This window comes from Microcaecilia unicolor, chromosome 1 (assembly GCF_901765095.1).
Source record: "Microcaecilia unicolor chromosome 1, aMicUni1.1, whole genome shotgun sequence".
NCBI classification, from domain to species: domain Eukaryota; kingdom Metazoa; phylum Chordata; class Amphibia; order Gymnophiona; family Siphonopidae; genus Microcaecilia; species Microcaecilia unicolor.
In genome coordinates this window covers 302,674,327-302,700,907 of record NC_044031.1, presented here as the reverse complement: position 1 = coordinate 302,700,907, position 26,581 = coordinate 302,674,327, and the positions used below count along the sequence as shown (strand labels likewise).

General features: G+C 44.1%; 1 protein-coding gene across 2 annotated transcripts in view; it reads right to left on the bottom strand.

Annotated features, from left to right (window-relative positions):
* Nucleotides 1–494: 494 nt before the first annotated feature.
* WBP2NL (WBP2 N-terminal like) overlaps nt 495–26,581 on the bottom strand; it is a 50,446-nt gene continuing 24,359 nt past the window's right edge. For both annotated transcript variants that reach the window (XM_030207648.1, XM_030207639.1), the window contains exons 5-9: nt 26,407–26,499; nt 14,699–14,896; nt 10,470–10,595; nt 3,822–3,898; nt 495–1,950 (exon numbers count right to left, since the gene is read on the bottom strand). In XM_030207648.1, the coding sequence (XP_030063508.1) occupies nt 1,903–1,950; nt 3,822–3,898; nt 10,470–10,595; nt 14,699–14,896; nt 26,407–26,499 (542 nt within the window). In that variant the 3' untranslated portion in view covers nt 495–1,902. The remainder of the gene's footprint in view (nt 1,951–3,821; nt 3,899–10,469; nt 10,596–14,698; nt 14,897–26,406; nt 26,500–26,581) is intronic.

Sequence of the window (26,581 nt, the reverse complement as noted above, 5' to 3'; positions counted from 1 at the left end):
GGGATGCAGGGCCTCATTGATATTCGAGAATAGGGGCTGAAAAGCAGGGCATGTGCAAAATGCCATTCAAAGGTAGAGCCTTCCAAATGTTTTTCCCATGTCATGCAGTTTCAGTTCTGTAACATTCCAAACATGCTGAACACAGTCCTGATAAGTCAGTAATGCCAAATAGCAAAGCTGCGTTCGCATTCTGCATTTAAGGCACTGCATTTCTTGCCAAGAACATGGAGTTTCCTAAATCTGTCCTGGAGATACACCCTGCCCATCAGGGATCCAAGACTACCACAATACACATGAAAGAAATTTGCATACTCTGTCTCCAATGTATGCATCTGTCTCTCTGGTATATTTGCTGCAATTATCCTGAAAAACAGGCAAAGTGAGTACCTGGGAGGCCAGAACTGGAAAAATCAGTATCCCAGTCCACTTTGGGCTTGTATTATTTCCACTGGCTTTTCACCTGAATTAAAAACATCTTCGGACATGCTTTATCACCAGGACCCCCCCCCCCCCCCCCAGGAGTCAGCATTCAAGCTTGTCTCTAGGGTTAACCCGAAACAACTTGGTGTTTACAAAGGATGTATGGCATCCAAGACATGTTTTTAACAAAGGTCAGTACTTCTAGCTGAAAAACGATGATGACATCACATCTTAATATTTAAATTGCACAGTGATGGTATAAGTTATTTCAGCTTATGCTATGCATTTCCTAGGCTCCAGCTAAAAAAAAAAAAACCCCAAACAAACTTAACAGACCACATTCAGAGGAAATTGGTACATATGTAAGTTATAGAATTCTACCATTTATGTGTATCCACGCAAACACCCCACATGTGAGCATTCGCAGCAGCCATAGGGCAGGTGTAAGTAATTTGGCCATCTGCACCTACTATTCCACAAAGAAAAACAGGCACCTGCTTTTCTTTACAGAATAGGCACAAGCACCAATAACCAGCACCTATGACAAGAGTCCTGTTACAGAATTGCCATCCAAATGTTTTTCCCATGTCATGCAGTTTTAGTTCTGTAACGTTCCAAACATGCTGAACACAGTCTTGACAAGCCAATACTGCCAAATAGCAAAGCTGTGTTAGCATTCTGCATCAGCCCACAAATTTGCTGCCTCAGTTTGTTGATCATGTAATTCCCTGCCTCAAGCATTTCCCTGCCTCAAGCACTTCCTCTGCTCCTGTCAAAACTAGTACTCAGGGCATACTCCCAGCTGAACTGAAACAAATGATGACAGCAGATAAATACCACCCTGTATTATAAAATAATAGTCTGTAAATAATTTGGGATGTAAGCCCAGTCCCAACGGTATATACAGATGAGGAAGAGGCACAAGTGATCGATTCGGCAAGCAGAAGATGAAGCAGCTGCCTACTGCATTCTGAGTTCCAGTTCACGGAATAAGGCGGTTGTAACGTTCATGACTTCAGCAGGAAGTGGGCTAAGGAGGCTATGCTTCTTTTACACTCCAGCTAAGAGAGCAGGTAAGAGCACCAGCCTCAAACTTATTTCCCACACACTACTCTGCAGTTTATAATGCTTATAACCTCCTTGTTCTGCCATGTTCCATGACCTGCTGTGAGCCACAGTTCAGATTCAACCACAAAAGAAATCAAATTCATCTACTGTGTTTTATTCTTATTCTATAAACAGTTCCCACTTTTGATACTAGCAGTTTTAAGAAGCCTCTTCAAATCAGGGCCCAAACGTCAGAGATGCGAGAACAGGCCAGGCTTGCAAAGACAACATGTGACCTCCGAAAAGTTCTGCAGATGGTTTTTAACATCTAAGAAGCTACTGTAGAACAAAGAGCTAGAAACCCTATTGGAAACAGAAGGGCAGAGTCAAAGAACCGAAGAGCAGGTAGAGTCAGACCCTCACGCCCCTTTGCCTTCAGTTGTTCTTCTTCTCCTCAGGAGGTGCATATGGTGGTGGCCGATCCTGAAAAAGAGGCATGTAAGAGTCACATAACTGAGGGAAACTGAAGAGTCGTGCGACTCTCTAGAAGAGCTGTATTTTTTTTTATAACTTGTATTTTATTGAAAATGTGACAGAACATACAAAATTCTACACTTGTAACATTCTATAGTCACAGTAAAACTATATAGAAATATCAAATCCCAACCCTAAGCAACCCATCGCCCCAATTCCTCCCAAGTCCGTTATAGCCACAAAAGTCAGCTTAATTTGTCCAAATAATTCTGCAACAAACTCTAAATGTGCTCAAAACTATTTATCTTGTTCTTCAGTGCTGTTAATTTTTCCATTAAGACCACAAATTTGATTCACATAGCTGAAATGGAATGCTGTTAATGTTTTTAATGCTGTTAACTTCTTGTTTTCATTGCCCCGTCTGCTCAGAATGGTAGCCGAACTGTGGCAAAAGCATCTCTTCTCAACTATTACAGATCGACTAAGATGAAGAAAATTGCTTGCACCAATATTCAAAAGTTATTATACATTCACTGGCCAATATTCAAAACTAACCGGCTAGGTGCGGATATTCAGCACCAAACCGGCTATGTTTAGCGGTTAAACTAGGTCACATTAATAGCGGGCCTATTTTTAACACTAAGCACTTAACCAGTTAGTGCAGAATATCAGCTTCATTGGTTAAGTTGAGGTGGCCAAAAGTGAAATTGGATATTCAATGCCGGTTACTGGATATAGGCCAGCACCATACAGCCCATCGTCAACCGAATATCTAGGGGTCACTGTCTGTAGATTTTAAAAAACAATACGAACAGCACCAGTCTAAACATCTGACTGAACGGCCTGCTACCAACCATATAAGCAGAGGATGGATTTGGAGCAGAGCACACTAGAGCAAATGCAGGCCAAAGAATTCTGGAACTGGTACTATTAAGCTGCTATCCGGATAATTTATATGTTTAGTTTAGGCCTGCTGAATCAGTATAGCTCCCCGTGTAACCCCTTGTGTCTTGATAATATATAATACAGCCGGAGACCCCCACTGGAATGGTGAAGGGCAGAGCCATAGAGCTCAGGCTACTAGAGACATTGGCCAAGTCAGAAATATGATGGCTGGCATAAACTAGAAGCTTGCTGGAAAAGTATGACCTGGTTTTTTAGCCCGGATTGAGGCCTAAATAATCTAAATTAGGGAAAATTGGTCAGAAAAGCATGAAACAAAATGGAGAATTAGAAAACAAAATGGATACTTTGAAGTTCAGTTTTAGAGTGGAATTTCCCCATCTCAGTTAGAAAAAAAGTGTTTACTTGAAGACATCAGGTCAGATGCTAGAGTGGGGAAATTTTCTGTTGAAATAGGAGGTGGGACCGGAGATTGTGGTTTAACGACTTTTGGAAAAACAACTCTGTCATTAGAATCAATGGAAATGCATTAGTTTTCAATACACTTAGAATTGTATATAAGAAAGGCAAAATGGGATGGATTTTGAAGACATTCCAAAATCCTCCAGAGATGCTGTCCGTCTGATCTCTGAAGTCAGATTGATGTACCTGATTGCCTTGCACTGTATTGGTAAGAATCAATAAACCTATATATCTTTACCACCTGTCTTTACTCCTTCTTAAATAAGACTTAGCAGAATGTTTTATCTTTTGAATCTAAATTAGGTATGGATAGGACTTTTATTCACTTACTGATATTCATGGGTATCGGGAGTTAGATAAAAGAGGTCATGGCTAGCCAGAATAATCTAAGCCTTCTGGAGGGCTCCCCTCGCCCATTTGGACTTAGATCCACTATGGGAGAAGGGCAACACTTCCCGGGATAAAGGGAACTCAAAAACAGTCTGCAGAGGGCTTTGAAGAGTTTGGCTTCTTACCATGGGCATGTAGACATTGTGTGGGTTGGCAGGGTTATAATATGCACTGGATGCTGCTTCTGCTGCTTTGCTGCCACCTGCAGGGACAAGACAAAACAAAGCAAACATGTAGTATTCCTTGTCTATTCAATGGTAGGCTGGCAATTTATCCAAAAATTTCATGTTGAGAAGGCTCTCAAATTGCATTGGCTCGATTAGGCAATTACTTCCACACTAATCTGTGCATCTGCTTTAGGACAGAACCCCCCCCCCCCCCACACTCACAAGCACCTATGTCATGGTAAACCAAATCTGAACATACATCCATAATGCAGTAATCTAAGACCAGCCTCATTCGTCCCACCCTCCTCTACTGCCTCGCAGAGAATTGTAAGCCACTTACACTCTGAAGCCCACTGAGGAGTGGCCTAGTGGTTAGGGTGGTGGCCTTTGGTCCTAGGGAACTGAGGAACTGAGTTTGATTCCCACTTCAGGCACAGGCAGCTCCTTGTGACTCTGGGCAAGTCACTTAACCCTCCATTGCCCCATGTAAGCCGCATTGAGCCTGCCATGAGTGGGAAAGTGCGGGGTACAAATGTAACAAAAAAAAAAAAAGTCCAAAATCTTCTCTTACATCCACTGATTTTCAACCTACAAGTTACTTTAAGTTTTAATGCCGTCATAAAACTAAACAGGGGCACTGTTTTAGCTGTCCAAACTATAATCAGAGAATACTAACACGGTATTTTTATTATGAATGTTTTATAAATTTCAACTCACCTACTTCAGTTTAACTAAATACATACTCGTTGAGAGAAAACAAGAGGATAAATTCAACACCATGATTTCCAGACCTAAGCATCTCTAATTATCTGCTGGTGAAATTCCCATCATGGGCCGAGATGTGCCCCCTCGGTTTCATGGCACTGTCCCCCAAAAAACAGAACAAACTGTGATGCCTGCTCAACAGTGCCTTACTAAGCATCACTTAGGCTATCAGGTAGGATTATCTACGCTACAATATTTATCAAATTTAATAACTAAATATTGATAAAGTAAGGTAAAAAAATAGCCCAATCAATATACAATCAAAATAACACATTTACAAATCTTGCAAAAAAAAAAAAAAAAGGTTTTAAGAAACTTTAAATAAGGCAGCTCTTTGGAGATTCACTCATGAAGCATTACACTGGAAGGTACAGCCATTGGTTTAATCTTACAGCTGGGAAATTAGGGGCAGATAAAGCTTGCTGAAACTATTTCAATGCACGAGAAGGGACTTGTAACAACTCTCTACAATAACCCAGGGCAGCCCAATACTTATAACCCAGATTAATAAGTTTTAATTACACTCTCTGTTCAATACCAAGACTGGAATCACGTGAGCAGGGAAAGCATTTACTAGAAGATTAACCCTGAATGCTTCCTTGCTGACTGGTGAGAACTGATAAGTGTCCAATACACAGCACTGAGATATTTCATATGAGATATTTTCACATGATTCTTTTCTTCCCCTCCTTTGGGAATTTCCTACCGATTCCTACGCTTGGGTGCGATACATTTCTTTTAAAAGGGTAATTATATAACCAGTCAGCTAAGTAGGAAGTACAAACAGGTGCCTGTGTTGGGGCTATTTTTATAAAAAGATATAGGGGGCCCACATAATTGTGGCTAAAATCACATCAAGCACCAGAGACATAGTCAAGTTTTGATGTCAAGGGGAGCAGACTTTTGTGAAAAAAAGGCACCGGTGAGAAGCTGAAGGGCCAAGAGAGAGAAGAGGGTTAAAATCAGCATAGGTGATCAGTGACTCAGATATTTGAAGAAGCTAAAGTGGGCGGAGCAGGTCATTTAAATCCTTAGGGTGGTGACACCTGTCAGCAGTAAAGGAACAGTGCATGCACTTTTGAACACAGCAGGGAAGGACCCCTTTACTGTGCTGTTCTGCACTAGCTGTATCGCTGTTACTGATGGTAATATGCTCACCGAACAAATTCCATGGAATTATGTGCCAACAAATGCACTGTAACAGAAATCCTGTATTTAATGGCAAACATAAAATGATTTGCCTAATCAATATTTTTGGTGGATTGCCACATGACCACCAAGCTTCAGATCTGCTGCTCTTTAGTTTACTGTTGATTTACCAAACATGTTTGGAATATGTGTTATCTGTATTAGTTGTACCTAATGGTTAGAGCAGCAGATTGAGAACCAGGGAAGCCAGGGTTCAAATCTAACTAGCATCCTTCACTTCTTGGACAAGTCACTTAACCCTCCAATGCCGTAGCTACAAACTTCGAACGTAAGCCCTCCAGGACCAAGAAAATACTTATGTACCTGAATATAATTTGACTTGAGATACAATTAAGAATGGCGTGAATTAAATCAAAATCCATACTGGACTAGATTTTATAAATGGCATCTAAAAGAAAATCAGCACGCACACAGAAACAAAAAAAAAATGTGCTTAGCATTATTCTATAAAGGTTAAAGTTAGGCACGGGTTATAGAATAGAGCTTAGCGTTAGAAACTGCAACTACATTTAGGTGTGACCATTTACACTAATAACAACCTGGTGTAAATCCCTGTGTGTAAGTTAGGAGCAGATCCCCTTAATTCTAAGAACACACATAAATTGCAGGAATGCCCCCGACCAGCCTAAGCTCCTCCCGTGGCCACACCTCCTGTCTGGATCTGCGCACAATTTATGCTCACCTCTTTATAAAAAATGCCTAAGAAGATGCACACGTAAATTCTAATTATTAGCAATTAGTGCCAAAAATTGCTTATTGCCCAATCAACACTGATTGGCTCATTATTCAATTAAGTTACGTGCACCCAAATTTACGCATGCAACTCAAAGCGCCAAATATAGAATCTGGGGGATTGTGAATGAATACAAAACCTTTAAAAATAGTCACTCAGGTCCTATAAAGCAAATCTACCATACCATAGCATTAACTTCAAGGACCTATCTATGAAAAGGCAGCACCATAAACATTACAGTGGGCAACAGAACATTAATACACCTATTGGGAAAACTAAACAAGCTGGATTAGTATGAATTAATCCTATACAGATATTCCTTACTAACAGACACCCTCATCAAGTATAGAATACATAACCACAAACAAAAAAGAGAAATATGTAGACAAAATTTAACTAAAAACCTCAAGAAGCTGGACTCTGCATAAAGCGCAACACCAGAGAAACAGAAACAGTGATACATTTCCCCTCTGTTCAATGACTGCAGATGTACATTTTAAAAATGCATTCTACTCATTGAATTAAAAAATTAACTAATAAAAATATTTAAAAAAAAGAAGATACTATTTTTTTTATTGGCCTAAATAACCCCCTCCCCCATTTACAAAGCCACGCTAGCGGCTGCAAGTGAGGTAATGCCGACACAGCCCGGTCAAAGTGAATGGGCTGTGTTGGCATTACCATGCGGCTTTGTAAAAGGGGGATAAATGTTTTGACTACCTTCTAACCAAAATAACCGAAGGGATGGTAACCAAACAGCTCACAAATTATCTCAACAAGTTCTCAATACTGCATGATGCCCAATCAGGATTCAGGTCAAATCACAGCACGGAAACAGTACTAATTACCCTAATGACTAAATTCAAACAAATGATTGCTGCCGGCACCAACATACTCCTCTTACAATTTGACATGTTAAGTGCCTTTGATATGGTTGACCACGAAATCCTATTACATATACTTGAATACTTTGGCATTGGAGGCAATGTCCTAAACTGGTTCAAGGGGTTCCTAACCCTGCGCTCATACCAAGTCACATCAAATTCTACTACGTCTACCACATGGACACCTGAATGTGGAGTACCGCAGGGATCCCCCCTCTCGCCAACCATCTTCAACTTAATGATGACTCCCTTGGCAAAACCTCTATCAAATCACAACCTTAACCCTTACATATATGCAGATGATGTAACGATATATATTCCTTTCAAACAAGACATTAACGAAATCTCCAATGAAATCAACCAAAGCTTATACATCATGAATACCTGGGCAGATGCATTCCGACTGAAACTGAATGCAGAGAAAACTCAGTGCCTCGTACTTACCTCCCAATACAACACGAACAAATTTACCGCTATCAACACACCTAAACTAAATCTGCCAATCGCTGAAACTTTAAAAATCCTCGGAGTCACTATTGACCGCCACCTAACACTGGAGACTCACGCGAATAACACAACCAAAAAGATGTTTTACTCCATGTGGAAACTGAAAAGAATAAAACCATTCTTCCCAAGGTCCGTATTCCGCAACCTAGTGCAATCACTCGTACTCAGCCACCTAGACTATTGCAACTCACTATACGTAGGCTGCAAAGATCAAACACTGAGGAAACTTCAAACAGCCCAGAATACAGCAGCCAGACTCATTTTCGGAAAACCAAAATACGAAAGCGCAAAACCCTTGCGTGAGAAACTACACTGGCTCTCACTCAAGGAACGTATCACCTTTAAGGTATGCACCTTGGTTCACAAAATCATCCACGGTGAAGCTCCTGCATACATGTCTGACTTAATAGACCTGCCACCCAGAAACGCTAAAAGATCATCCAGAACTTTCCTCAATCTCCACTTCCCTAATTGCAAAGGCATAAAATACAAAGTACTGCATGCATCAACCTTCTCCTATATGAGCACGCAGTTCTGGAATACACTACCACGCAACCTGAAAATGATCTACGAATTAACCGACTTCCACAAACAATTGAAGACTCATCTCTTCGAGAAAATTTATTGCAAGGATCAAAACACATGAAGTCCATACATACTAATAGAAATGCATCAATACACTCCCTTCTGAACTTCTCTTACCCGTATTGTCACCACACTTCATACTCCACCCACAGATAAAATGTTATACCCTATGTTCTTTTGAATCTGATCGCCTTATCTTCTCCCCACTATAACCTCACATGGTTTCCATGCCCTAACGAATTTTGACTTGACTATATCTTCCTATAACTCCTCACAATGTAACCCATAATCGTACTGTAACACTGTATTTCCATCCTTCACAAAGTATTGTAAGCCACACTGAACCCGCAAATAGGTGGGAAAATGTGGGATACAAATGCAATAAATAAATAAATAAATAAATAAAATCCTCCTTCCTCAGATCAGGATAGTTTACTGACCTGAGAAAGAAAGATTTGACATTCAAAAGCTAGTGTAAAAAATATATTAAATTATTCCAATAAAAAAAGGTATCACCCTATTTTCCATTTTTTTTCCAGCCTTGCTCCGTCTCTCTCTCTCTCCTGCCCCCCATGTCAGCCTTGCCCTGTCTCCCTCTCTTGTTCCCCCCCACCTGTCAAGCCTTGCCCCATCTCTCTCTCGCTCCTCCCCTCACCTGCCAGCCTTGCCCCGTCTCTCTCTCTCTCCTCCTCACCTGCCAGCCTTGCCCCGTCTCTCTCTCTCTCTCCTCCCCTCACCTATCAGCCTTGCCCTGTCTGTCTCTCTCTCTCCTCTCCCCCACCTGTCAAGCCATGCCCTGACACTCTCTCTCCTCCCCCCACCTGTCAGCATTGGAACTCTCTCTCTTCCCCCCAATCATCCTGTCTCTCTTTCCTCCCATCCCCCACTATCTAATATCATCTTATTTCTCTTCCCCTCACCCCATTATCCAGAATCACCCCATCTCTATCTTTCTCTCCCCCTCCCCATGCTCTGATGCAGCATTAAGAAACACGAGCCATGCTGATTAAGGTCCTGGTAGAAGATGTTAGTTTAAATTAAATACGAAGTAATGTTTATAAAAATAGGTAAAATAATTAAAATACATTTTGGACCGATGTTGAACTGTGCAAATCACAGGGGAAAGAACCTTGTGTGAAACGAGTCACTACTGAGGTCCTATGGGAGTAGACTGAAAGCAGACCTGTGTGAATAGACTATAGTACATTTTAGCATTGGGTTTATACGAGTGGTTTGTGATTACCAGTGCCCCACTTGGTTAAGGAAAAGACAATAACAAATTGATGCATTGGGAAAGAGCATACACTCTTTAAGGAGAGGATCCCCTCGAATTCTATAGATGGAGCCCACAGTTGTGCACCCAAATTTGTGCACGTACCAATTGAATATCGCGCCCTTATCAATAATTGGGTGCTAAGAACCAATTATTAATTGGCACTTTAAAATCTGTACGCCATCTGGCATGTAACTCAAAAGGGGGCATACCAAAGAGTTGAGCGTGTAGCTACAGAATACTTCCTCAGCACGCATAACTTGGGCACCAGCATTTACACTAGGTTTCAGCCTGGCGCCTAAAGTTAGGTGTGAGAATCGCCGCTATACAAGGCAAGTGCCCTTTATAGAATCGTGTTTTGCACCGAGTTTTGAGCACCATTTACTGAATCCAGCCCATATTGTGCATGCTTGACATTTGTTTGCAAATAAGAAAAAAAAAAACCCAAACAAAAACACAAAAATTTACAGGTGCCCGCCCATCTCTAAAGTATGCATGTACTACATGACTCTGCCTGTGCTTGACCCAAAGCACACCTGCAAACATGGCTGTGTGTGGCTTCCATGGAATACATGCCTTCCTGTCACTTATAACATTACTCCCTAAAACTAAAACATAGAAGCACACAGGCTACAGGAAACTTCTCTCACCTGGCATCCCAGGTTCTGTCCAAGAGGGTGCTGAAGGTGCTGATGGATCAGTGACAGGTGGGCCAGGGTAAGGGGGAGGAGGAGCCATATACATGGGATTCATCTCTGGAGGCAGTGGATACATGCCTGATAGTAAAAACAAACACAAGTTAATCGACCATAAAACACCCTAAAGAGAAGATACTGTAGAGCTGAGGTTACCCTACATGCGCTAGGATAAACCTTCACCTATACTAAATGACATCATCCGCCTTCAAAAACTTCTGCCCCTGAACTTACTGCTAACCAGCCCTTCCAAGCCAGTCATCCCACACCACTCTAAAAATGCATGGATAGGGTGCTGAGGCTTCTCGCCTACCCATTCTCCCTGCTTGATCTGGCACCACAGATCCAAGTGTGGTTTCAACCTCACTTCTCCTTTGCTAAAGATTCTCTGTGTCTATTCCTGGCTTTCCTGAATGCATAGTATGGACAATTCTTTAACTCGGCGCCTGCATTTACACACCCCACTAGTACTTTTTTGGCGTTAGTGTACACTAATCCATGTAAGCGCTAGCAAGGGCCTCAACACTATTCTGTGACGGAGTGTAAGTGGCATAGTGCATAACTGTAAGGGGGTGCACAGATGGGCTGAGCATGGGTGTGCAACAGGTGGAGCTCCTACCGACGCTTGTAACTTACAGAACACTAAATAACACACACTCTTGCTGCATTTACATGACCACAGTTAGGCTGTCTATGGTTGGTATAACTACAGGAGCATAAGTGTAAGGCATGCCGATACTGGGCACCTTATAGATTTTTACCACACAGCAGGGCGTAGCAAGACTTTGGCGGGAGGGGGTTCCAGAGCCAGAGGTGAGGGGGCACATTTAAGCCCCCCCCACCACCACCTTTGACACCCCCCCCCCCCCCCCCAGCGCCAACCCTTTCGACCCCTACTTCCCGCCACCACCAACCTTCCCCCATCGGTCAGGTACCTTTGCTGGAGGGGGTCCCCAACCCCTGCCAGCCAAAGTCCTCTTCTCCGGCGCGGCCGCGTTGCTGATCTGCAAGGGCAGGCTTCTGTTTCTGTGAGTCTGACGTCCTGCACGTATACTCACAGAAACAGTAGCCTGCCCTTGCAGATCACCACGTGGCCCACAATAGGCAGGGTTCATCATCAGATCCGGTTTCATTGGGACCGCATAGTTCTCATTGCTCCAGATTGGCCCCACAGGTTGCAGTACACGGATCTCATCTGGTTGCTAGTGGATGAACTGTTTCAGCTTCCACTTTCTCCCAACCTTCTTTGCCAGGATCCTCTGTGGATGAAGGAACCCTCCCCCTTTGCTCTTATGGCCTGGCTTTTGAGTGGTCGAAGTTGAGGAAAAAGGGGTACTCAGATTCAGTCATTGCTATTTTGTTTCAGGTGAAGAAGCATTCTACCTCGGCGGGGCGCGTTTTCAAGTCCTGGTGTGCTGCACGGGCTCGCTCTCCATTTCAGGCTTCTTGACCACAAATTTGGCCTTTTTGCTGGACGGGTTGAAGAAAGGGTTGGCGGTCAACTCCCTTCGGGTATATGTCACTGCCATCACATTACAGATGTTGTGTTTCTTGTTCTTCGCTGGCATCGCATCCGGATGTAGTATGTTTTCTCAGGGTAACGCACCTTAAACCTCCGGTGGTGCGTCTGTGTCCAGGTATGAATCTTAATTTGGTACTATGATCGCTCCAGCAGGCTCTTTTTGAGCCTTTGCGGAAGGCCACTCAAAGATCTCACCCTCAAGGCAGTGATTCTGGTGGCCATTTCATCAGCACGGCAGGTCTCTGACTTGCCAGCCCTGTATTGCCGGGATCCTTCTCTGCTTTTCAGAGGCAGGGGTCCAGGGGCGTAGCCACGGGTGGGCCTCACTTAAGCCCAAGGCCCACCCAGAAATAGTGCACCCCGATCACCCATGATCCCTTCCCTCCACTCCCACAGATCTGGCACTTCTTTTTTTTTTTCCTCCCTGTTTGCACGGTGCTTCCAACTTACAGGATTGGCGCTACTCAGCAGTGATTCAAACACACAGGCCGGCTCCGGCGTTCGCTCTGACGCGTCACGCCCTGACGCGTCATGCAGCACGCGCTCACTGACGCAACTTCCTATTAAGACGGGACGTGGCAGGAACTCCGGAGCTACTGCGAGGTGCGACTTGTGCGAGCCTGTGTGTGTGAATCACTGCCGGGTAGTTCCAGTGCTGTAAGTTGCAGACACTGCATTAGAAGCAGGGAGGAAAAAAAAAGTACAGAGGTGCCAGAGCGGAGTCTGGAGGCGGGGAAGGGAGAAAAGTGCCTGGACCGGTTGGAGGAGGGGAAGGGAGAGAAAAGTGCTGGACCGGGGGGGGGGGGGGGGGGGGGGGCACTGGAAGTGAGGAAGGGCATGAATGCTGCATAGGTGGGTGGGGGAAGAGAGAAGTTGGCTCTGGGGTACAAGGGAGGGGGATAAAGAGATGTAGGACATGGGATTGGATGAGAGGCAGGAAGAGATGCACAGGTGGAGAGGGGGAGAGAAGAAGATGGATCCAGGAGCAGATGAAAATGATTTATAGACGCCAGACAATGGGATTGAGGGAAGTGAGAAGGAGATATGCTGGACCATGGGGAACAGGACAGGAGGGAAGAGCGGACAGGATATATCAGGCTACAAAGGTGGGGATGGAAGAAAGAGATAGATGCTGGGCTAGAAAGGTGGAGGGAGAAGGCGCTGGGAATGGTGGAACCATGTGGGAGAGGCCATGAAGGGGAGGAGAAGGGTGGCAAGAAAATGGACGAGAGGATAGTGATTACAGAGGGTAGTAATATGGTAATGGAGAATAGATTAAAGATGGAAGCCTGGGGAAGGAGTGAAATGGGGAATGAGAGAGCTAGTGGGCGAAAGAAGAAGATAGAAATCTGATAGGTAGCTGAAAAGTAAAAAGGAGGAGAAGGATGAGAAAGAGGGTGAAATTTGAGTTGACAGGCGGAAAAGAAAAAAATGAGAGGACAGAACTAAAAAGGAATGATCATTATATCAGAGGTAGATGTAGTGAGGGAACAGACAGCAGAGAGAAGACAAATGTACAGCAGCCGCTTGAAGGAGAATTAGTAGATGACAGACAGGAAATTGGAACCAACATAATGGAAAAATAAAACATCCAGACAACAAAGGTAGAAAAAAGCATTTTATTTTGAATGTTTTAAATGGAATATATTAGCTTTCGGAAATGTGCATAGCAATTGTCTTTGCATTGTGTTCAATAGAAAGGAAATGTATTTCTGTTGTTATTTCTCCAGTGTTGTAGTATATGTTAAGTTTAACTTCTTGGGATTCTCAATTCAATGTTTGTGTAAATATTTTAATTTCTAATTTGAGATCCCCTTGGTCTGTATTTGGTGACGGTCTGTCAGTGTGATTAGTATTGGCAGGGGAGGCAGGGAGGAGAGGGGATCAGAGAAAGTGCCCTCCTTTATTTTCTGACCTGGGCCATAGCATGTCTAACACTGGCCCTGACCCTTGCTTTATAACTGGTGGGGAACCCCAAGCATCCCCAGCTGAGAACCTCCTCCAAAGGCAGCCAGAATTCCCTTCTACCAAACTCTCCAGTCAGTGACAGCATCCTTGAGCCACCGACTACTAAGCGTGCATGAGGTTCTGGCATTAGTGGCTTAGGGACATTGCTGCTGCCTGCCAAGCTTGGTAAAAGGGAGTTCTGGCTGCCTTTGGAGAAAGTCTTCAGCTAACAGAGCTTGAGGATCCTTATATTTTGAGGTGGAGGAATGGCGGGGCAGAGAATTTTGTGCCCACCCACTTTAGGCTCAGGCCCACTCAAAATTGGCTGTCTGGCTACGCCACTGCAGGGGTCACAGCCCGTACTGTTCCCTCGTTTCTGTCCAAAATAGTCTCGGCCTTTCATCTAAATCAGCTCTTGTTTCTACTGTCCTTTTGCAAGGACCAGTATCCATTGGATTTTCGGCGTATGCACTTCCTTGATGTTAAGCAGGAGCTTCTGCAGTATTTGTCGTTCACCAATGATTTCCATCAGTCGGATCATTTTATTTGTGCTTTTTTCCGGCCCTCGCGTAAGAGTGAAGTGGCCTTTAAAGCCACTATCGTGTGCTGTTTCTTCAGCATATATCCTTTTCTGCACAATACTAATTTTATCAGGTATAACAAATCTTTAGAGGTGTGATATGTATATATATTTTTTAAATTAAAGAGACCTTACCTGCAGGGGGAGCATAGGGGTAACCCATCGGCTGTGGAGCAGGACCATATCCATTCGCTGGTGGTGGTGCGTAGGGGTATGGTCCATTCGATGCATAAGCACCTGGAGGTGGACCATAGCCCCCTGGAGGCGGACCGTAACCCCCTGGAGGCGGACCATAGCCAAAACTTGCTGGCTGTGCTGGGGCCCCTCTAGATGCTAGGGAAAAAAAAAAAAAGTTGACTGTAAGTATCAGGTTTTATGCACCGGCAAAGTACAACAAATACACAGACCAAGAGGAACGATAAACATCATATTGACTACCCAGACTGTACATGCACATCACCTGCTCAACTCCACAGTCCTTCCCTCTTTCTTTAGCCCAAGCTTTCTTGAAATCAGATGAGCCGATATTCAAAGAAGTTTAGTTTACTAGCAGGAGATAAATGTATAACTTCCCCAGCTATGTATTTTCAGCTACTGGACAGATAGCATCAAGCTGAAAATGTCTAACTGCCTCACTGCTACTCATTGAGCGGAGGGGCGAGGCAAGGCTGGCAACCAAAAACTATCCATATAGCAGCAGGGCTAGTTACCACACTATACATTTAGACCACTGAATACACTTATTTAAGCACCAGGCCTGGCATTTAAATTAAAGCAGTGATTGCTGATGTGAAAAATTAACCCCAGATACTGTCCTCGTTTCCATTATCTTCATTGGAAGACTTTGTCACACTTCCACCAACTATCCTGCAAAGGAATATTTCCTTATTCCTGAGTCTATCCCCTTGCAACCAAATCCCATCATGCCAAAGCCTCTATTGAGGGAGGCCTGACTCCTGTATCTTTATACCCTGACCATATCTAAATGTTTCTATGGTATCTCCCATAAACTCCCTTTCCTTTAGAGTACATATATTTAGATCTTTAAGTCTGTCCCCATGTGCTTTATGATTTCACACCACTGACTGTTTCTGTAGCTGCCCTCTGGACCGACTCCATCCCGTTTATATTCTTTTGAAGGTGTGGTCTCCAGAACTGCACACAGTGCTTCAAACAAGGTCTCAGACACTTACATGGAAGCACTATGCTCTTTCCCTGCAGGCTATTCCTCTCCCTAAACACGGGGGCATCCTTCTGGCTTTTGCTGTTGTCTTAAGATCAGATATGGTCATCTCCAGACTCCACTCGTTTTGTGCACAGAACCAGCAGTCAATCTAAGCCATTCCTCCAGCTTTGCTAGATCCCTCATGTTAGCTACACCTTCCAGGGTGCCTACACTCATGCAAATTCTGGTATAACCTATAATAAAACCCAAACCTTTTGACAGCTCTTCAAACTCTGTGTATGTAGAAATAATGAAAAGAAGAGAATTAGATTGAGCACACCACCCTTTGGTACCTACCACTCAATCAGTTTCCCTTTGGGGTCCACACAAAGGGAACCAAGTTTATTTATTAGTAACCTAAGCAGAAATGTGTCAAAGGCCTTACTGAAATTCAAGGACACAATATCTAGGTCTTTTCTCCTGAGACAAGACCATCCAGTTAAAGAATCTGATCAAATTCATCCGACAAGACCTAACTCTGCTGCCTCCTGTTGCCCCTTCTGTTTACGTTCTATTGCACTACATGTGCCCAATATCATGAGCCTGTAGTATAGTAAAACAGTAAACGATAAAATCAAGGCTAACAGAGTTGGCTTTAGAACAGATGGTACCTTGTGCCAGAATCAGTAATCATCAACCTCCATGCCTGGCAGCAGAGGATCCCCCTAAAGAGCTGCAGGTGATGGCACCATCCATCCAGCATACAGGGAAGAAGCTGAACAGATTACACAAGCCTGAAATTGACCCCGGTCATTACTAGGGTCTATAAATGACAAAAAAAGGAAGAAATGCTTCGACAATTAAGGTGCATTTAAAATCTTATTATTTTTTTTTATTACCTTGGAGGTGGGTGCTTGGGGAATCTGTAGAGTTCACTGGCAGCTTAGTTTGTCTTTGATTTATATATTTTAATGTATTTTAAGTGGAGTACATAGGGTGTGTCTTGGATGAACATGCTTTTCCTGTTTTGACGTTCCTTTCTTTTAATATTATATTGTAAACCATTTGATTGACTAGAAAGATTATCAAGAATTCTTAAACTATTAAAAGGTTTTCCCCAAAAAGGAGGGTGCTGAGAAACAGATGGAAAACACAGAGGCATATTTACTATCGAACTTTGTAAGGCTAAGTGCTTTGAAAATGAGCCCCACAGTCTCCCCCCCCAACCACCACCACATTTCACTGACCAAGTTCAAGCTTCTTCCTTCAACCATTCCAGTAATGTTTAAGTAATACTCTTTTGGACTAAACTCTTTTTGACCTACCTAGCCCTCACTACTCACTGGTGTTGAACCTAAGCATAAACCACCCCAACTCTCTGGGGCAATTAAGGGGTAAAGCCAAAATTCTTCAATCATAGCCATCAAAACTCTTTCTCCAATTACAGTCCCCATACTTAGCCCAGCCATCATAATTAACAGGTTAAAGTTCATAAGGTACTGAATGACAGCTTCCGCTCCCTCCCACCACATGCCTTGAGATTTGCAGGCCATCTCAGCCCTGGGCTTGTCCTCCATCTCCAAACAAATGGGAATAGCAGCCGCCATTTCAAGTACAAAACCTGGAAAGGAAAGACAGGTGGAGACTTCCTCCTATCCTCTGGAGGGGAGAGGTCTGATGGGATGCCATAGGACTCCTCCTCCAAGAAGTATCAAGGATCTTCATCAGACTCCCATGAGCGCGCCTCATCATTGTGGGCCCAAATCTCCTCATGGGAGGGCCGAGACCGAGCCTGCCTCGAAACATAGGAGCCATGTCCTTGAGAAGGGCATTGGGTTGTCTGTTCCATCCTCGACTTCAGTGAAGTTTCCTCCACTGATGTCGAGGGAGTGCCAACACGACATCGGCACAACATGATGTCAAGGGAGTACTGTTAAGATCTGTGCTGCATGCAACACCAATTGCCCTGTGAGGCAGAAGACGCACAGCTGGTGCAAGCACCCCAGATGCCAATGCACACTGTTGTAAAAACCCCACCAAGAAGCATAGTCTGGATGCGCTCATCAACAGAGGCCATTGGGAAAAGCTCAGGTGTCGGTTTAGAGAAAAATACTGAACTGCAGGGATCGAGGCGGGTACCTGGTCCTGGCTGCGTGGAAACTTGTTCATCGACACTTGCTGTATGGAGGAGGAGGAGCGGTCCACTTGGCGCAGTTTCTCAGGGACCAAATCCTCAGTGTCCCAGAGCTCCCTGCACCATGTGTCGAGGAGGATCAATGCGGATGCTTCTTGGCTGTCGCCCGATGCCTGTCATTGATGTCGAATCCCTACGTCACCTTGGGGTTGGGTCCGATACTGAGCGGTCATGGGGGCCCTGCAAAGCAGTCAATGTCAAAGGCAGGTGGAGACCCACTTGACGCATGTCCACTCCCAGTGTCCAAGACATGTCTCTCAGCAATACAGATCGATGCAACTCCCAAAATCAATGCCAACATCGACACTGAGGTTTCAGACTAGGCTTCAAAAATATTTTTCCTTTGAGCCTTTCTGGCCACCTGGATTCTTTTCTTCATACAAAGGAAAAGAACACAGGCCCCAAACACTGAAGACACCAAGAATGAGTATCATTGCCAGAGATGATCCTACTGCACCGGCTACAGCGCTGAAAGCCACTGGGAACCTTCAATGTCATGGACGGGAAAACAGCCGTGGCCAAATCAAATGGCTCAACGGTGAAAGAAAAAAGGGGTAAGCGCCAGAAAAATAGAACCTGACTGGACCTCAGGCCTAAGTGGGCCTATCGAATGTGGTAAAAACAAAAAAAGTGGGGAAAAACCGAACTAAAAAAAAAAAAACTATAAAAGAAAGGGAGAGGAAAATTTTCTAAAAAAAACAAATAAAACAAAATCAGGGCTAAATACAAAAACTGAAAAAACAATGCTCATGCACCAGATGCTGTATCGCATTGCAGGACAATCGCGTTCTCTCCTGCTAAGAGACTGATGGTCCTGCACTCTCACAGCTGGCAGGAAAGCACTCTCTCAAGCACGGTGGGGACACTGTGTGTGCTCTTAAAGCTGTATGAGCTTGTTTAAGCTCCACACCGGGCGACGTGGACGAAGTCACTCACATGTAAGAGTGTGGCCTGCTTGTCCTTGGAGAATCAGCTGAACCTTCCTTTTACCTTCTGGAAGCCAATGGTATTTTCTTGAAACATTTTACAGAGCAGTGGCAGTACTGACATTGCATGTTTATCAACACAGATTAAGTAACACTTCTGTTTTCATTTTCAATTTTGGTATCTAAGCTGGAACAAACTGAGAAAAAGACAAAATGTTGATAATATATATATTTTAAAATAATGTATTGAATTTACAACTATCCTTATGTGATTCTTTGTATATTATAACCACTACAACACCTTTAAATCAATGTGGTATATATAGCGCAAAGGGGTTGATATATATTTTTTGAACCTACAGAAACAGACACATCTGAAGAAAACAGAAGCGGTAAAAAAAAAATGTGAGTCACAGTGGAGTTTCCCACCCTCTGTAGCTGAAGATTACCCGAAACCTATGGTGCCTAAAGTGCCTACGAAGTTCCTAGGCCCTCCAGGAGATGATGCAAATGACTAAGAGATAGATGGATACTAGTATGAGAGGAGGGGCTGAATCACACTCTCCCTATAGCAGTGAAAAATAACCCCCACCCATCGTCATTTACTTACATTTCACTATAGCACTAACGCGGCTTCTCCTGTACTCCTCCACCACTCCCAGAATAGCATTTTACAGCAGCGCTGTACAGTGGTACTTTGTGTTCATGTACAATATGTTCCTGCCCCAGGCAGCTTAGAATCTAAGGGCTAGATTCTAAAATGGCACCCAAAGATAGGTGCCAAAATGATGTTCACTAAGCTAGTATTCTGTAAAGGGCGCTTTGTGTGGCATGACCTTTAAAGAATACCAGCTTTTAGCGCACATTTTGAGCCTGTATTCAGGTGAATGCAGGCAATTAGGCACATGAATGCAGGTATTCTATAACATCGTGCCTAATTTCTGAGAACGCCCCTGACCTATTCATGCCCCTCCCATGGCCACACCCCCTTTGAAATTGCAAGTCATAAATGTTATAGAATAGGATGTAGGCCAGATCCACACGTAACTACTAATTACTGCCAGTTAAGAGCTCAACTCCACTAACTGATTATCACCTATTTGTACATGGATCTGATATCCACTTGCAAAATTGCACACCCAACTTTGGGCAACCTATACAAAATCCAGGGGTAAGTGTGTATCTGAAGAAATGAAGATGAAATGACTTGCCCAAGGGTCACAAGGAGTGACCACTGAAGAAAAATGAACCGAACCCAGGCTTATTTGGTTTTCAGCCCACTGCTCTAACCACTAGGCCACCTATCACTCATAACCCCCCTCCAACCCTTTGGTACACCCTAGGCAAAAATAGGGATTAGTACTCCCCCTCCCCCATTGTAATACACATTTTAAGACTCCTCCAAAATCAACCTCCAGACAAAAACTAGCAGAGAAGGAAGCAGAAGAGAAGAAGCACTGCTCACCAGTGCCTCCTGCCAACTGGTGAGCAACTGCACGGGAACGGGGAGATCAGGAATCCCAGATATACTGTGAAAATCCCATGGAGATGGACTGAGATTCACGGGGATGGACCAGGGTCATGTGAGGTTCCCGCGGAGCTGTAAAACTGAGTCTCGGCAGACATTTTAAACAAGCGGCGGCGGTGGCGAGAGGATCAGCAGCAGCAGGCAGGAAACCGTAGGGACCTTTCCTGCCCTGGAGCAAGCCACTAGACCACCAAGGTAATCTGAGGTATGTGCAGGAGGACATCCAAGGCTGGAGGAGAGGAGGGAGTGGAAGCCAGTTAGGGTAGTCTCTGTTTCTCCTTCCTTGTGCAGCCGTCATCGCCGTACACTCAAAACAAAGCAAACAAACCTATGAGCAGCTGCATCGACGTTTTTCTTTATTGTTGGAGCATATTTATTTAATCTCACTTATATTTTCAAACATACCAAATTGTGCAGCATACGTATGTACACATAGAAGTATAATAATGGAATAACTTTTCATAGGTAGAGTTGTAATTTGTTTATAAATTGTAATCAGTGTGTCATTTGGAGAAGCTGGTTAAAGGGACACCCTAGCACTGTTATATTCGTGCAGAGATTTTTCTTCTTCTGGTAATAGGCCACTAAAACTGACATGTTATTAGAACCATGTGCTCAACATTCAGAGTTTCTATTTATTTACTTATTTATTACATTTATATCCCACATTAAACATGAATTAGGTTGAAACCTGAGAGCATTAAAAAAAATTTTTTCCTGTGCCTGCATTTGGGAATTTGCTCCTTTTGTTTTGTGGATTGCAGTGGTATATTATAAAAACGCACTTGCCTGTTTTTTCATTACTACTATTTCACAATAGAATTCAAATGTGAATTATAATGAATTATAAGGGGAGGGCTTCTTCAAAGTTCTGTCTAGGATGTGCCAACATTGTCTAGTTCAGCACACTATTAGCTGCCAAGTATATACAAAGTTAATTACGTTCAGAGGAAAATAAATCTGTTGCCTCAGGCTGCTTGCTATGTGAATGCTCTATCACTGTTTCATTACTGCTACAAAGTATTACATATTAAGGACATTTGCTTTATTCATTTATCCATTGCTTACATGTACATGGTTTTGCTTTTTATGTTTCAACAATTTTATTGATGATCCTTCAAAATGAACATACATGATCATTATGCAACAATTTGCTAACAATCCTTCAAACTACAAATAAACTGATAATCGGAACATCAGAAGTTTTAACATTTTTCTACTCCCCCCCCCCCCCCCCCCACCCACTCTCCTAACCCCCCTCCCCTCCAACTTGAGCTCCAACAACTTTCATTATACAATTTAAACAACTAACAAGCTCAGAATATATTATGCTGGGAAGAGATAGGCAAAGCTGGCTACCCAAAAACAATGTCCATAACCCCAACCCAAGTTTATGATAGCATTCCCCCCCTCCTGTGCCACCCCTAAGATCGACACCCCCCCCCCCCAAGAGAATACTAACAACCTGGCTTATGAAGCCTGGATCAAAAAGACGTTGACAGTAGAAAAGGGAGATGGGAAACCCTTGCTCAGCCCCACCCTCTACCTAACCCACCATGCAACAATCCAGAACAAGGACACCTATTGTGAACAATACCCCCCCCCGAACCTCCTATACGTGCCTATCGGAAAAGATTCAATAAACCCTCCCCTAGAGTTCTCCCCTCCACCCCACCCTCCCACTCCATGCTATACCTTCTAAATCTATCTAATTGTAGTGAGGAAATCTTACTCCCTCCACAGCTACCCACCCTCATCCAGAGCCTGATAACTCACCAAGTTGGTTAAGAATAAAGCTGCAGGCCCGAGGTGCTACAGTTTGGATATACCTCTCCCAAGTTAAATAGAATTGTCGTTGTAATTTAAATTTAAAGTGCGAGTCTCGAAGTTCCATTAAGAGTAATGCATGAAATCTGTTGCGCCATTGCCAATAAGAAGGAGCCTCCGGCTTTATCCAATTTACTAAAATGCATTTTTTACCTATTAGGAATGCTTTATGAACTAATAAGTTTTGATGGACAGTACCCGCCTCCAAAGGGGTAACAACTCCCAACAGAAAACTTTCCAGCAAAACCAATATCTTCCGCCCCATTATTCTCTCCATAAAATGAATCACTTTTAACCAAAAAGCTTTGATCGCTGGGCAAAAGTACTCATAGGTCCTCTACATCTAATACATTGGGGCGAGTCTGCTCCGCCCATTTTATGCAACCTTGATCGAGAGGTATAAGCCCTAAAAATCACTCTACCCTGACACTCTCTACTCGGTAATTGGCTCATGCTTCGCACCAAAATTCCTGTTGTGATCAGTTTCTGTAGGTCCTCCGACCATCGCTGAGCAAGAGGGCCTAATTCCCTCTGAGGGCAGCTCAGCAATAGTCTTTTGTGAAGCATTTATATCAAAACAGCTTCATTCGTGGCGATTTCATAAAGCTCGTGAAATTTGGTGGACACATCAACATCAAGAGAAGGCTGAGGCAAAGCTGCTATATAATGGGACACCTGTTTATATGCAAATCTATCTGCCCATTCTATTGTGCCGAGACCCAATAGCTCCAGCGGCTTGATATTTCCCTTTGAGCCCAAAAAGTCTTGTATTGATTGAAGCCCTTTGTCTCGCCAAGCCCGTAGACGCGGATTTTCCATACCCGGGAGGAAATCTCCATTCCCACAAATAGGTAGCAGTCTACTATAGTGAGGGTCAAAAGACCAAAGTCGTGCCATTTCTCCCCATAACGCCTTTAAGGGACGAATTAGGACACTTGCACGAAGGTGTGACGGCATAGCTGAAGGCAAGGCCTGCAAGACAGGGCCGTGCCAAGGGTCTCTGGCGCCCCCCTGCAGACTACCAGTTGGCGCCGCCGCCCCCCCCCCCCCCCCCCCGCACCTGCCTGGCTCCAAGGCAGCGATTCCCCTCTCTCCCTGATCCCTACCCTCCCACCCATCCATGCCCATCTGTCCCCTGCCCCCGCCATTCATCCCGATCAAGCAATTCCCCTCTCTCCCTTCCATGAACCCTGCCCTCCCATCTATGCTCCTCTCTCCCCTGCCTTCCCGCTCCCATGTAGGAACTGCCCGCCCTCTTCTCCCCCCCAAGATCCCTTTCCTTTTTTTTTCTTTTAAATTTACCTTCCTCCGGCAGCGCATCGTCAGTGAAGGAGGCGGCGCTCCCAGTCCCGACGTCTCTAGCCTTCCATTGGTTCGCTCAGTGTTCCGCCTTCTTCTGACGTCAAATAAGATATGATAGTGCCCCTCAATACTGCTTTAGCTACCTCCCAAAATATTACTGGATCAGATTGAAAACTTTCCTTATTAGAGTCTGTGTAATCTCGCCATTGGGATTGCATATAAGAGTGGAACTGAGAGTCATAGTACAAGGTTCTAGGGAATTTCCAGCAAAAGGATCTGTTCAACTCCCCATTCCAGTCTAACGAAATCCAAACCATAGCGTGGTCTGACACTTCAGTCGGGTCTATCTCCGCCTGTAGTAACGCTGCCGAACTACTCTTCGACACCAATAAGTAGTCTATATGCGACTGTGTACCATGCGCTCTAGAAAGATGGGTATAATCTCTTTCCCCAGGATGCAAGAAGCGCCAAGAGTCCAACAAATCCAAAACGGATCACAACCAGGGCACTCCCCTAGAGTAATTCACTGGTCTCACCTGTGAAGGTCCAGTACTATCCACCAAAGGGTCAAAAACCAAATTAAAGTCTCCTCCCATGATAATTAGGATCTGATCAAAGGAATGCAGATGTTTAATGACAGTTTGAAGAAAATGTTTATCATACTGACTGGGCGCATATATATTAACCAACAGTAATGGCTTATTGGTTAAATTAATTTGCTGAGTTATATAGCGACCCTTAGGATCTATAATCCTACGTTTCATCTCAATTTGCAAGCCTTTTCAAAATAGGATAACAACTCCTGCTTTCTTATTTGGTGTGGGCCTATCCACAAAGTCTCCAACCCAGCAGCGGCATAGCTTTTTATGCTCTAACGCATTCAAGTGTGTTTCCTGAAGCATAGCTATTTGAGCCTTTTGTCTATTCAAAACTTGTAAGATCTTACTGCGCTTAACTGGTGAAGATACCTCCCACATTCCAGGACACCAATTTAACCATATAATCCCTTAGGGCTCCTCGCTAGTCGAGCTTCCCAGTTGAACTTTCTTTTGTCGAGGGAGGAGTGTCCCAGCCTACACCCCTCCTTTTTCCAATTCAATAATCCAAATCCCATCCACTCCCTTTCCTCACCATATCGTACTAAATCATGGAGCGCACCCCCCTCCCCCCCCAAACCAACCCTACCCCACTCCCAACCTCCCCCTACTACCGCCCCCCCCCTCAACCCCTAACATCCCCAATGAGTTGCCGAAACCCTTAAACGATTTTCACAGGAGATTTCAAGCCAAAAAAAAAATCATCTTTAAGCTTGTTTAGTGAGTAAGATTAGAAGGAAGTGCAGAAGCTCCTCTTTTCAGCGACCACTCATCCTCATGGTGCCACGTGACCTCCCATGGTTTTGCTTTTTATGCCCAAAGGTGAATCCTAAGGGCGACCATACAAGTAAGTATAAACTGTGTTGTTTCTGACTTTGCTCTTCGTTTTGGACTGCTTTGGGTCCTGCTAATCTGTATATTGGCTGTCTTAGCAAAGTACAGAAGAAAATGATTTATGTTACTTTTACTAGAATTTTTACTACTTGTAAAATGTGGCTTTCTTAGGTGGGGTCAAGGTGACTGCGGCACGGCAAGGGCTGGGCGGGATGGAGGGGATTACTTGCGGCGGGGGAACAGGCAGGGATGACTTAGATTCCCCACCGGATGGGTTGGATTTCTGTCCTTATGCAACTCTCTACTGCCAACTAGAGAACAATGCACAGGGAATAGGGTGGATAGATGACCGAGCATGAGGGACTCTGGGCCTCCCTTCACCCTTCTTTCTACCAGCAGATGACTTACCTGAGCCAAAAATACCCCAATCCACTCTTAGTCTGCTGCCCACTCACTAACTCAGCCCCTCACAATCACACTCTGTCAACAAAACATGAAGGCCGCCCGGGGGGCCTGGCACCAGGGTCTCTCTCTCTCCTGCTCCTGACGGGACCTGGGTGATCGCATCTCGACAGGAGCAGGAGACAGAAAACTCCGGCAACGGGCACCCCTTGCATTGCCTGCCAAGTGGCTGCTGGGCCCTCAGGCTGAGCATGCTCAGTTTTGAAACCGAGCAGCGAAGGTATTTTTTAGTTCCGGTGAGGGGGGGGGGGGGGGGGTGCGGTGGTGGTGGCAGTGATCCTGGGGGGAGGGCAGTGGCTTCTATTTTAAAGAACGCCAAAGCACATCACAAAAGGCTTCAGATTTAATCAAACTGGCCGCTTTGCTTTAGTTTTCATTTTTTTTAAAATCATAAACAAAAAGACTAGACAATTTTCTTTTAAAAATTTTCATCACAATCCCCAGGGGAAAACTGGGAGTGTGTACTTTTAAGAAAAGCCTGTCAGACATAATCCTCTGCTTAAACCTCAGTTTTTCAGAATATTTGCAATTAATATTCATGAGACAGATCTCTACAGAACAGGCAGTGCATGCAAAATTTCATGAATATCCATCTCAAATATTCTGAAAACCTAACAGGGGCTCCCCCAGGATTCGTTTATGAACCACTTGCTCTAATGAAGGGGTTCTCAACCTGGTCCTCAGGACATACCCAGTCAGGCTTTCAAGATACCCAAAATGAAATCAGATTTGCATATAATGAAGGAAAGGCATGCAAATTAATTATCTCATGCATATTCATTGTGGGTATGCTGAAAATCAGACTGGCCTGGTGTATCCTGAGGACTGGGTTGAAAACCCCTACACTAGTGCCTGCGAGCTGGCTGGCTACAGATATTCAGGGCAGGCTGATCCAGTCGTGGTTTTATTCCACAGCCTACTTGGATTTGCAGCTCTAGTGCCCCTAATGAGTTTTCTAAAAAAGCAAGACTACCACACAGCCAATAATGCCTGTAATTGAAGATCTTACCATTGGTGGCCATTTTAAACATCTGTTGCCCAAACTCGATAGCCCCTCCGCTGTTAAAGGTCAGCTTGAACGACACCTGTCCTTCCCAGCCACCTGCATACACAAAAAGATACAAAAGAGGAGAATAAGGGAATGGACCAGGAGCACAGCATGTGCAAGTCTGTACAACAATATT